This window comes from Anolis sagrei, chromosome 11 (assembly GCF_037176765.1).
Source record: "Anolis sagrei isolate rAnoSag1 chromosome 11, rAnoSag1.mat, whole genome shotgun sequence".
NCBI classification, from domain to species: Eukaryota; Metazoa; Chordata; class Lepidosauria; order Squamata; family Dactyloidae; genus Anolis; species Anolis sagrei.
The window spans coordinates 28,010,286-28,023,071 of NC_090031.1; the positions used below are offsets into that span (position 1 = coordinate 28,010,286).

At 52.0% G+C, this 12,786-nt stretch overlaps 1 protein-coding gene across 1 annotated transcript in view; it reads left to right on the plus strand.

Annotated features, from left to right (window-relative positions):
• The window catches only part of FSIP2 (fibrous sheath interacting protein 2), a 48,246-nt gene that overhangs the window by 17,952 nt on the left and 17,508 nt on the right, over positions 1-12,786 (plus strand). The window contains 6 exon segments of the mRNA XM_067472078.1: positions 376-436; positions 1,607-2,314; positions 3,742-4,044; positions 4,185-4,263; positions 4,454-4,490; positions 5,662-12,262. Coding sequence (XP_067328179.1) covers positions 376-436; positions 1,607-2,314; positions 3,742-4,044; positions 4,185-4,263; positions 4,454-4,490; positions 5,662-12,262 — 7,789 coding nt within the window.

Sequence of the window (12,786 nt, forward strand, 5' to 3'; positions counted from 1 at the left end):
CTGGATGTTTCTTGAAAGCGTTTCTTCCTGAAGATTTAAACGGAACAATATGTATTGATTTCTCCCTTTGGTACAAAAAAATCTGTTTGAACTGCTTGTATTTACAGAACACATAGGTCATGTAACCCTTTCAGTGCTTGACTCCCATTTTTGTAATTAAAAATACACGGTGCAGAAATCTGGGGCCTAGCTACTAACACTTTCTCCTTTTCCCCTCCTCCTTCCTTCTCTTTCTTCCTCCTTCTCTTCTGCTTCTCCTCCTTTCCCTTCTTCTTTCTCCTGCTTTCCTCTCTTCCTGTTTGTCTTCTTCCTCTTCTCCTTTTCCTTCTTCCTCTTGTATTTCTTCTTCCTATATTCACCTTTTCTGTTTTACAGCCTGGACTTGTTGCAAGTGATAAAGATGTGAGCAAAACCCAAAGCCAGCACTCAGAGCCAGGTAAGGGGGCGGAAAGGGGGCGGGAAATGATTGAGGGTGGGTGGATATCCTTGCATTTGGAAAATATCTATTTCTAGTATTCAGAAACCCCAGTGAAAAAATTCCAAGTCTGAATCTTCACATTTCAGAACTTATTCTGTGCAGAATTTTCATGTTTCTCTCTGGGTTGAGATAGTTTTCTGTGCGGAAAACAGCTGAATAAGTACCCAAATATGACAATAAGTCGGAAGGTAGTGTTATGCAGAAAATGTAATATGGGGTTGGGGTTCTTATTGGAATGGACAGCATTCAGGCTCAATGGGAAGGCTAGCACTGACATAGAATCACAGTTGGAAGGGGTATCCAAAGGCCATCCAATCCAATCCAATCTAATTTCTGCCATAAAGGACAACACAATCCAATCTCTCCCAATGGAGGACCATCCAGCCTTTCATACAATAATAGATTTCTAGAGTTTGAAGGGACCCCCAAAGGCCATCCAGTCCAACCCCAACCTGCTATGTAGGAAGGCACCATCCAAGCCCTTTCACCAGAGGGCCATCCACTCCAACCCTATTCTGCTATGTAGGAAGGCACCATCCAAGCCTTCCCAATAGAGGGCCATCCACTCCAACCCCATTCTGCTATGTAGGAAGACACCATCCAAGCCTTCCCAATAGAGGGCCATCCACTCCAACCCCATTCTGCTATGTAGGAAGACATCATCTAAGACCTCTCACCAGAGGGCCTTCTACTCCAACTCTAATCTGCTATGTAGGAAGGCACCATCCAAGCCCTTTCGTCAGAGGGCCTTCCACTCCAACCCCAACCTGCTATGTAGGAAGGCACCATCCAAGCCTTCCCACTAAAGGGCCTTCCACTCCAACCGCATTCTGCTATGTAGGAAGGCACCATCCAAGCCTTCTCAATAGAGGGCTATCCACTCCAACCCCATTCTGCTATGTAGGAAGGCAGCATCTAAGCCCTCCCACTAGAGGGCCATTCACTCCAACCCCATTCTGCTATGTAGGAAGGCGCCATCCAAGCCCTCCCAATAGAGGGCCATCCATTCCAACCCTAATCTGTTATGTAGGAAGACATCATCCAAGTCATCCAAGACACAATCCGACATCATCCATTCTCTGCTCAAAAACGTGTCACTTTCTCTTCTCTCCTGTTCTTCTTCCACAGGAGGGGAGACTCTCCCTTCACAGGGGACCAGCAGCAAGCCGTCCTTGGTCTCGGTCAAAGAAGTTGCCTCCACAGCCAGCAAGAACAGCCTCCCTGCGGTGGAGGCCAAGTCCAGCAAGGCGGAAAGCGTCAACGACAAAGTCCTGCCTTCGGTCTCCGGCGAAGTCATCAGCAATGAAGGGGAGGCCTCCGTTTGTGAATCCGCCGTCTGTGGAAGCAAGACGTCTTGCTGTGGATCAGCCGGTTGTGGAAGCAAAGGCTCCTGTTGCGGATCCGCCGGCTGCGGGAGCAAAGGGTGCTGTGGATCCGGAGGCTGTGGGAGCAAAGGATCGTGTTGCGGATCCGCTGGCTGTGGGAGCAAAGGATCGTGCTGTGGATCCATTGGTTGCGGGAGCAAAGGCTCCTGTTGCGGATCCGCCGGCTGCGGGAGCAAAGGCTGCTGTAGATCTGGTGGCTGCGGGAGCAAAAGCTCCTGTTGCGGGTCGGTTGGTTGCGGGAGCAAAACGTGCTGCGGATCTCAAGGCTGTGGAAGCAAAGGTTCCTGCTCTGGCTGCGGTTCCAGCAGATCTTGTGGTGGCAAGTGCTCTGGGTCCGGCGGCGGTAGCCTTAATAGCAAAGCGACCGGCGAATATGACTCCAGCGGGAGCAGCAACAAGCGCACAAGCGCCAGTGGACCCAGCAAAATCACGTTCACCTCCACGACCACGGGTAAGTGTCCTTCCTGGGTCAAAGGCCATGGCCTCTGGATCTCCAAAAACCTGAAGCAACAACGATGAAGTCCAAATCTTCCTCCAAAGGTGGAGGGCTTCCATGGGAGGAGGAGGGTCTTCTCGTACAATGTAGAATTGAATTCACAGAGCAACAGCAACAACAACAACAGTTTATTTATAGGCTGATTCTTGAGTTGGAAGGAACCTCGAGATGATTCTTGAGTTGAAAGGGATCTCGAGGGTCATCTCTAGTTAGATCCTTCTCTATGGGAGAAAAAGGTCCTTCTAGCACTGTGTCCTGAACTTGTGGGTCCCCAAGTGTTTGGCCTACAACTCCCAGAACTCCCATCCAGTTTACCAGCTGTTAGGATTTCTGGGAGTAGAATGTTGTAGTTCAGCCTGTGATTGATGCCAATGGGGATGAAGGTTTTCCTGGGCCTGAGTTGTCAAGTCCTGGTCTCCAAAGACACGAAGCAACAATGATGAAGTCCAAATCTTGCTCCAAAGGTGGAGGAACCAAGAGAAGGGCTTCCATGGGAGAAGGGTCTTATCATACATTGTAAAATCAAATTCATAGAATAATAATAATAATAATAATAATAATAATAATAATACTTTATTCATAGGCTGCCTTATCTCCCCGAGGGAAGATAGGGTTGAACTAGATGATTCTTGAGTTGGAAGGGACCTCAAGGGTTATCTCTGATTAGATCCTTCTCCATGGGAGAAGAAGGTCCTTCTCAACCTGTGGGTCCCCAGGTGTTTTGGCCTACAACCCTCAGAAATCCCATCCAGTTTACCAGCTGTTAGGATTTCTGGGAGTTGAAGGCCAAAACATCTGGGGACCCACAGGTTGAGAATCAATGTTCTAGACAAACAAGAGAATTATAGTGTTGGTTTAGTAGTAAGAACAGAGATAGATGATTCTTGAGTTGGAAGGGACCTCAAGGGTAATCTCTGGTTAGATCCTTCTCCATGGGAGAAGAAGGTCCTTCTCGACCTGTGGGTCCCCAGGTATTTTGGCCTACACCTCTCAGAAATCCCATCCAGTTTACCAGCTGTTAGGATTTCTGGGAGTTGAAGGCCAAAACATCTGGGGACCCACAGGTTGAGAACCACTGTCCTAGAAGAACAAGGGAATGTTATAGCGTTGGGTCCATATTAAGAGCTGAACTAGATGACCCTTGAGTTGGAAAGGTCATCTAGTTCAACCTTTCTCTAAGGGAGAAGGAGGTCCTTCCAGTATAAGAAGGGAATTGTAGAGTTGGAATTGTTGAGTTGGAAGGGATCTGAAGTCTTCATCTACTCCAAGCAGGAAGCCATAGCTTGGTCTCAAGATGTTCGGGGCTTCATGGTTCCCAAACAGTCTTTCTTTTCCTCTTTTCCTCTTTTCATTCCTTCCTTCTTTCCTTCCGTCCTTCCCAGGAGTGACTGCCTCCCAGCAAAGCTCAGTGAAGCCATCCACCAAAACCGCTATTCCTTCCACCATTACCCTGCACACCATCACTAGTGAGGCCTCCACCAAAGAAAAACAGAAGAAGAAAGCAACATTAATGGTGTGAAACGATGAGGGGGAAAAAGTATTCTCGGGGGGGGGGGGTGTCTCAGAAAGGGGCCTTGTTTCTTATCTATTTTGGAATCATTCTTGTTTTTAGTTTTCACAGTCGGAGCCAGAGCCGAAAGAGAAAACCTGCAGCAAGAAGGGGCAACGCGAGAAGAACAAGCTAGGTATGGATGAGAAAGGGATGTGTGGGGGAGAAGAGGAAGCGGAAATGGGTTGGGGGGGGTGTGCATAAAAATGCTGTCAGACAACCACTCATTTTGATCCCCTGCTTGATGTCTTCATTGGCGTTAATTCCTTCTAGCAGAGCACTTGGCCTCGACCTCGCATGAGAATGACTCTGGGTCGTCCTACTCGGCGTACCTTCAACACTTGCTCTCACACACGTAAGCGGACGGGGCGAGTCCTTTGGGTCATGAGGGGAAATGCCTGGGGTTTTTGTGTTATTGCAATTTTATCATATTCAGGGGGTGGGGTAAAAACTATTTGAAGAGGCTGTCTTGTACTGATCAGTTCCCCCTCATCTCCCCTTCCTTCCTTCCTTTCCTTTCCTTTCCTTTCCTTCCTCTCTTACAGGGACCAGTCAGCACTGCGAGAGACCCTAAGGGGAAAAGTAAGTTCTCCCCATGGTCAAAGTGGTCCTTGGTCAAAGTGGTCCCTGGTCAAAGAGGTCCCTGGTCAAGTGATCCCTGGTCAAAGTGGTCCCTGATCAAAGTGGTCCCTGGTCAAAGTGGCCCCTGGTCAAAGTGGTCCCTAGTCAAGTGGTCCCTGGTCAAGTGGTCTCTGGTCAAGTGGTCCCTGGTCAAAGTGGTACCTGGTCAAGTGGTCCTGGTCAAAGAGGTACCTGGTCAAAGTGGACCCTAGTCAAGTGGTCCCCGGTCAAAGAGGTCCCTGGTCAGTGGTCTCTGGTCAAGTGGTCCCTGGTCAAAATAGTCCCTGATCAAGTGGTCCCTGGTCAAAGCGGTCCCTGGTCAAAGTGGTACCTGGTCAAGTGGTCCCTGGTCAAAGAGGTACCTGGTCAAAGTGGTCCCTAGTCAAGTGGTCCCTGGTCAAAGTGGTCCTTGGTCAAAGTGGTCCCTGGTCAAAGTGTTTCCTGGTCAAGTGGTCCCTGGTCAAAGTGGTCCTTGGTCAAAGTGGTCCCTGGTCAAAGTGGTCCCTGGGCAAGTGGTCCCTGGTCAAAGCGGTCCCTGGTCAAAGCGATCCCCGGTCAAGAGGTCCCTGGTCAAAGAGGTCCCTGGTCAAAGAGGTCCCTGGTCAAAGTGGTACCTGGTCAAAGTGGTACCTGGCCAAGTGGTCCCCGGTCAAAGAGGTCCCTGGTCAAAGAGGTCCCTGGTCAAAGTGGTCCCTGGTCAAAGTGTTTCCTGGTCAAAGTGGTCTCTGGTCAGGTGGTCCCTGGTCAAAGTGTTCCCTGCTTTCGAAACTCATCCCAATGAGACTTTGAAAAAAAAAGAAGAGCTGTTTGAAATCCAATGAGAACCTGGTTACAACTAAAGGGTCAAAGACATAGAGATGGCACAGATTCCTTATAGATTTTCAATGCCAGTAGGACAACAGGCAGCTTTGGGGGAGGAAAGTGTGGACAGCAACAAGAATAACAACAACTGTCACTTCAATGGGCACCTCCGTGGCTTAGATGACAATGATGATAGCAATACAGTATGCATCCAGTTCTAAAATGATACGGGATGCATATCTATATAAACGGATGATATCCCAATGTGATAAGGTCCTAAGATATGCGTTCATGGGTAAATAACTAACCAAGGGCCATATTTCTTGCTCAGGTCTCCGTGTCCGAGCTGAACGGCATCGTCCAGAACATCATGACCTGGGTGGTGTCGGCAGTCACCAGCATCCTCTACCCGGCCCTCACTAAGTTTGAGGAGCGCGTCCGTGCCCGGGTGTACACCATTTCGGAAGAGTCCCTACTCTCCTCTGACAACTCCTCCACCTGCAGCACGTGCAATGAGGAGCGCTTCGAGGCCCATGGCGGACTGCCCTCCCTCTGTGCCGCCGCCACCGCTGGGAAGCCCTCCACCGCTCTCATGGCTTCCAAGTCCTCCTTCACCTCCTTCTCCCTGGATGGTGAGCTCTTCCGTCGCCACTTCCGGCGGGGCAAGGCGGCCATCTTCTTCTCCCCGGCCAAACACAGGGCCATCCTCACCTCCACCACCAGTATGAGAAGCTCCAAGTCTGACAGCCACCTCTCTGACATGCAGAAGGCCTTCCCAGATAAACTGTTTGGCTCTCATGGCAAACGTGGCAAACACGGAAAACTGAGGGAGCACAGCTCTAAAAAGGATGCCAAAACAAGGCCCAGTAGCACAACCGCCACCACCGTTGCGGCCATGACTGACATGGAAGGGTTGCCTCTCGCCGGTGGAGGGCACCAACCACCCCATGACCCCAAAGAGCCGCTGAACCTGAAGGACCTCAAGAGTCTTTTTGCCGAACTGAAGCCACCGCTCTCCAAGATCACGGCCATCATCCTCAACGATGTCTTCAAGAAGATCCTGGGAGATTTGGGTTGCACGGCCACTGCCGGCTCACTCTCTATGGAGGTTCTGCTCGAATCCATTTCAGAGAGTGTTTTGGGCAGCCACCCCGGTGGTTCTCCAGTGGCCGGTGCAGTCTCCCGCATTGCCAGCTTCGTGGCCGGCGACTTGGTGGAGAATGTGCTGAACAAGCTTCAGGTGACGACCCTCGCCAAGTATGTGGAGACCGTTTCCAGAGAGGAATTCTCCATGGAGTGCAAGGCCTTGTGCACAGTGGCAGCGGCTGGGAGACATGGGGCCCTGGACCGGGTGTCATGGACACCTCGGTTGCCCCTCTCTTTGGAGTCAATGCATGGCACGGCAGAGGAGATCCTTCACTTCATTCTCAATAAGCTCAAAGTCTTTGCCCTTTCTAGCCAAACCAAGGTCTCCCAGTTTGAACTCTTTGCTAGGATTAAGGCCTTTGGGATTCCTCTGGAGCAGTTTTATGTGGCCCTCCCGCCACATACCGTGGAATCTGAAGCCGCAAATGCTATCGTGAAGGACACAATCCGGAAGATTGTTTCCAAGACAGTGGCCTCGTCGGAGACGCACGTCCTTCAATATGTCGAAGAGATGGTTGGCAGCATCCTGGGCTTCATCCAGCGGCAGCTGAGCCCTGAAGGAGTGCTCCCGGCCCGAGAGAGCTCCATCCTCCTCCAGCTTATTAATGATGTCTTCAACAGCCTCAGCACGGAAAATCTCAGGGGGATTTACGCAGCGGCCAAATCCCAAATGCAAATAGGGGCTCCTGGCTATGATCCCCCAGCCGCACCGGAGGTGCAAGGGCAGACGGCAAGCATCACGACCCTCTTTACTTCAGAGGAAGCTATGGTGAAGCCCTTCGCTCCTGTGAATGTCCCCGGAATGGTCATTTATTCTGAATTTGAGGAGAAAGAGAAGACGGGACCCGACGGGACAATATTGTCCGTCAACAAGGAACACAAAGTCTTGGTAACGGAAGTCCCAAAAGGAGAAGAAGAGCTCCCAGTCAAACACAAGGGGGGCGAAGCAAATGGCTTGGACAAAACTGACAGCCGTGTGGAGAATTTTGTGCAGGAAGCCATTTTTTCTTCTGTGGAAGGCCACCAAAGGGTGACTTTTCCCGCTGACCCTGAGTCCGAGACCGGAGAGTGCAACTTGGTGAAGGCCTTGAAAATACTGGAGGAAGACTTCAAGGAGGAGGAGCACGCTACCCTCGTCCCACTGCTGTGTAACCTCCTCAACGAACTCTTCCGGCTTGTTTGGGCTGAGCAACCTGCCTGGCCCTCAAAGGCACCTCCGCCATCCCTTGACCATGTGAGCCTCAGCCGGCACCACCTAGAAGGGGAGCTGGCCTCCAAGGAAGTTTCTGCTCTGAAACCTCCCATCTCGGAGGCTGACATCAAGGTGTTGGCTGGTGACCTGGTGAAGTCGGCCTTCCAGACTATCTCCCAGGCCACACAGACGGACGCATCGGCCACAGCAAGCAGGCAGCCCAGCCTCATGGTCACTGAAAACCTCCAACACAAAATACCACTGGAGGCTGACAAAGGGCCCCATACTGTCCACTTCAGGGACCCAGAGGCCAGCTTTGAGTTTGGAGGAGCCCCGGAAGGTGCTGCCAAGGAGCAAGGCCTTCCTGCCAGTCCGAAGTTGGGCAGTGACTTGGTGCAGGCCTTTATCACGAAGCTGGAGTGCTTCGTCACCTCCAAAGTGGAGTCCCAGTTGTGCCTGGACGTCCAAAACCTGAAGGCGTCAATGAGTGCTGACTTCTCTGCCATCCCGCAGGAGCTGCGGCAGATCTTGGTGAACTCCCAAGGATGTTTGCCCACCTGCTTGGAGGACATCCTCAACGCCTGCGGTGCCTCCTCCATTGCCAAAAAGGGAAAGGACGAACACGGACTGCCCTTGTCCTACTCACAGTTGAAGCCCTATGCTCTAGAAGTGGCACGGACGCTGCTGAAGAACCTCAAGCGCTGCCTGGACACAGAAGTGGAGAAGATCCCCATGCCACCAGTCATCTTCTCGGAGAGCATCGCCGCTAGCCAGGTCGTCAGCATGGTTTTCACAATCATCGCTCCCCGTGAGTATGAGTGCGAAGAAGGGCTCCGGCGGGACATGCCATGTAAAGAGGCCGTGCTGGAGAAACTCCTCCGGAAGAATGCGGCCTACAAGAAGGAGCTTCAGCTCCAGATCCAGAACACAGTGGAAACGTTTTTGAACGAAATCTACCAGACTATCTTGTTGGATATGAAGAGCACCTCCTCAGCTGAGCCAGAAGGGACTCAAGTCTCCAAGGAGGCGGACGACGGTGCCTCGCTTCCTCTTTCCAAACCCACAGTAATAAAGTCTGATGTTTCAGTGGTTTCTAATGACTTGGTGGACATTGTAGTCAAAGACTTGAGTTCGGGCCTGGCAACGGCTTTGCACAAAAAAGGCCCACTTTCCACCCGGCTCCAGTCCCTCCTCTTTGAACTTGTTCAGAAGACCGTTGAGCCTTTTCAACACTTGACCAGCCGAGACACTAAGGCTGGACACAAGGGCCATTTTCTGGGCTCTGACATGCAGAAACACCAAATTCTGGGCCTGTTGAGAGGCAAGGATGACACCACACCACTCCCTGAGCTGAAGGACATTTCCCCTCAAGGCATTGCCCAATTCTTGGTGGACAATATTGTTCTGAGGCTGGAGAGGTTTGCTCAGGAGAAACTAGACACAGAATTGGCGGAGGCCACTCAGCTGCAGCAGGAGAGGCCCGCCAGTTACCGCCAGCGAGCCAAACTGGCCATCCAGGACTCCCAGTCCAACCTGAAGCTCTGTGCTGCAAAACTGACCTGCACCATCCTGAAAGTCATCCAGAAGGACCTGGAGCGGGAGATGCTCTCTTGCCAGAACATCCTCCCCTATGAGGAAAATGCCTCCGCCAACGAAATGGTCAATGACCTCCTCAAGATTTTGTCTGTCCAGATTGCCTTGACAGAGAACGAGGTCCACAAGAGGGTCCTGAAAAAGATCTTTAGGAGGCAGCGGCCTGGACAGAGAGGGAGGTGCCAGCTGCTGGCGAGGGTGGAGGACGTCCTCAATCAGGTGACCCAGAAGGTTATAGGGGACCTGGGGCACCTGCCGTCCTTCCACGATTCTTCGTTCATCAGTTCAGACACCAAGTCCTCTCATTATCCTGGGTTGATGGAAGCAGGCCACGTGGCGGGTGACATTGTGGAAGGTGTCATGGGCAAGATGTACACGGTCGTGGTGGACACCCTCTTCAGCTCCGAGTCCAGTTCAAGCAGCGACAAGGGCCCACTCTCCACCGATCTCCAGAAGGTCACCCTGGCCGTGGCGCAGCTCCACCCGCCTCCACAGTCCTTGGGCGAAGAGCTGGTCCAGGGCGTCCTGAACAAAATCGCCTGCTTTGCTGCATCCAACCTAGAAGAGGTCCTCCCTTTTCCGGCACAATCAAGGAGGCGGATGCAGTACGACTTCCAAAGCGGTGATGGTGCTGTCGTATGCCGGCCGAGAGCCTTTGCCGATGACTCCGAGAGCTCGCTCATGAAGGTGAACTTGTCCAAGTCCGACTTGACCGCCTATGCCAAAGATGTGGTCGGCAAGGTGTTGGGAACTATCATCGAGGACTTCAAGATGGAGGACTACCACCGGACCATCCTGCGCGTTAACACTCTGTCCTCTGAACAGATCTCCATTGCAAGTGATTTTATCCACTCCGTCGCCCAAGACCTCCATGTCTCCAAACACGGCAGAGGCCTCACTTCGACCCAGTTTGAGTTATACATGAAAGGAAAGCACAAGTCCCTGTTTTACGAGGATTTCGCTTCTTTCCTTAAGCAAGTCCTTCCAAAGGAAGGCATTCTGAGGGAGATCTTTGAGCGTCAACCACTGACAGATGCCAACATAAACGAGACCCTGAAGATGCTGCAGGTGGCAGAGAACATAGTCAGTGAGGTGTTCATGAGGATCCGGGACCTGGAGTCCTCTGTGTGCATCCTTGAAAGGATCCCAGGTGAGCTCAGTGAGAGGTTGTTCTGCCACGGCTTCAAGCGGACCGAGGGCCCTGGTGGTGGACTCTTCCGCAGTGACTCTCAAGCGGAGATCGGCTCGGTGGCGAGGGACATTGTTGCCAGCGTGTTTGAAAACGTGCACAAATGCCTAATCTGCAGTGTCCCTTCTCATCCTGAGAGGGAGTGTTTCCCCCCAAAGAAGGACCTGGCTGGGCTAAAAGGGCCCAACAGGTTCCTCAAACACCGCTTTACCCAGCCGGACTTTCCTTTCTACAATGTCTCGCTCAAAGGTGCCATAGATAATATCGACAAAATCGCGAAAGAAGCTGTTGATTGCGTTGTCCTAATGCTGGAGACGTTCTCCATCCGGCACTTCAGGCGGGACTTCAGATGCAATTTCTTGGAAATTGTGAATTTCCCCATCGACAGCCTCTCTTTTGCACAAATGACGCGCTCCCTAGACTCCCTCTCGGTGCCTGTGGGGAACGTGGCGGAGACCACTATGGAGGCTTTTCGGTGCAAGCTCCAAGGAGCTGTAGGAAGAGGGGAGCTGCCCACTTTGGGGTCAGACCCCAACTTCATGGACTTCTCCAAACTGGGGGGTGCCGTCACAAGGGAATGCATTGAGACAGCAATTCGGCAAGTGCAGGTCCTCCATGCGGAGCTGAACATCTACGCCAACAACGCTGTCAGCGGCATCCTTGAGATCATCAAGCACACCTTGGACCGGGAGCTGAGCAAGAAGGATGCTTCACTCTTCAGCAGCTCCTCTGACAGCCTAGTCCTGAGTGAGACCCTCAGCGTCATGCTGGATCGCTGCAACGAGAGTCTGACCGAGATCACCTCCGAGCTGATGGTGGAGAACCTCCAGCTGGAGATGTCTGGCCGAAGGTTCACAAAGGAGAAGAGCCTCATTCAGGACCTGGTGGCCCCACCCAGGGTCAAGACAAAGACCACGAAATACAGGAGGTTCGAGGCAAGGGACAGCTTTCCCCCCATCAATGTCCCAGGCATGGTGATCTATTCGGAGGAGGAAGCCGAAGTGCTGAACGAAGCTCCTCCCAACTTCCCTTCTGTGTACAAGGAGTCTGAGTGGGATGCTCGAGCCGCCGCACCGGAGAGATGTAGAGGGACGTCCCTCGGGTCGTCGCGTCCCCGGTCAAGGCCTCCGGCCAGGCGCAACAAATTCAGACTCGACTTTCAGGAGGATGACTGGCTTCCCAAGGAGAGGTACATCCCCGAGGGAAGCATTCTGGAAAAGCTCTTCAAGAAAGCAGATGAACCTGAACCGGGCTGTAGGCCCAGCAAGATGGGTCCAGAGGTCAAAGCTGATCCCTATTCCCAGGCTGACCCCTTCGGAAAAGGGCTCCCATTAAACATCCCAGAGAACATTTGCTATTCGGCCGTCTGCCCACTGAAGCTTGGCCAGACCGCCGAAACCATTGTCAACACACTCCTCTGTGAGTTCGGGCTGGAAAACGAGAGTGGCGGTGACTGCTGCGGTGGCTGCTGCTGCAGGAAGGCCTGCCCTGCGCCCCAGCTGGGCTGCTCTGCATTTGCAGATCTGCAGAGGAAATGGCCCAGCCTGCTCAACCGCTGGGAGCAGAGGACCAGCGACTCCGGGGGCCACACCATGCTGGAGGGTAGCCTCCTTGTGCGCCAAGGGAGCAGCCTCCTGTCCAAGTGGGAGAGCAAGCACTGCCTCTTCCGCTCCAAGAGCCCCAAGGTGCAGAACCCCAAGGAGATGGAGCTGCTGGCCTGCTCCCATGTGCCGGATCCCAGCGAAGTCCAGATGCTGGCCAACCACATTGTCCTGAGTGTCATCAAGGAACTTATCTACTTCCAGCCCAAAGGTGAGCTCCGGGCCTTGAATTCTACAAATTGAAGATCATTCATTTGTAAGCAAAATATAGGGATTTCCTATCTAGGGAAAAGTAGTTTTTCTATCTACAGGAGCTTGATAGCCAGTAACGCAGGGGTCCGTAAACTATGGCCCGGGGGCCGGATACGGCCCTCCAAGGTCATTTACCTGGCCCTCGCTCACGGTCAACCTAAGTCTGATGTGACTTGAAAGCACACAACAACAACAACAACAACAACAACAATCCTTTCTCATCAGCAAAAAGCAGGCCAACATTTCCCATTAAAATACCAATCAGTTTATATTTTTTAAAATTGTTCTTCATTTTAATTATTGTATTGTTTTTGCACTACAAATAAGATATGTGCAGTGTGCATAGGAATTCATTCAAGTTTTTTTCAAATTATAATCCGGCCCTCCAACAGTTTGAGGGACTGTGACGTGGCCCTCTGTTTAAAAGGTTTGAAGACCCCTGCAATAATGGATCCAAGCTGTAGCCCAAAAATTATCGTATTT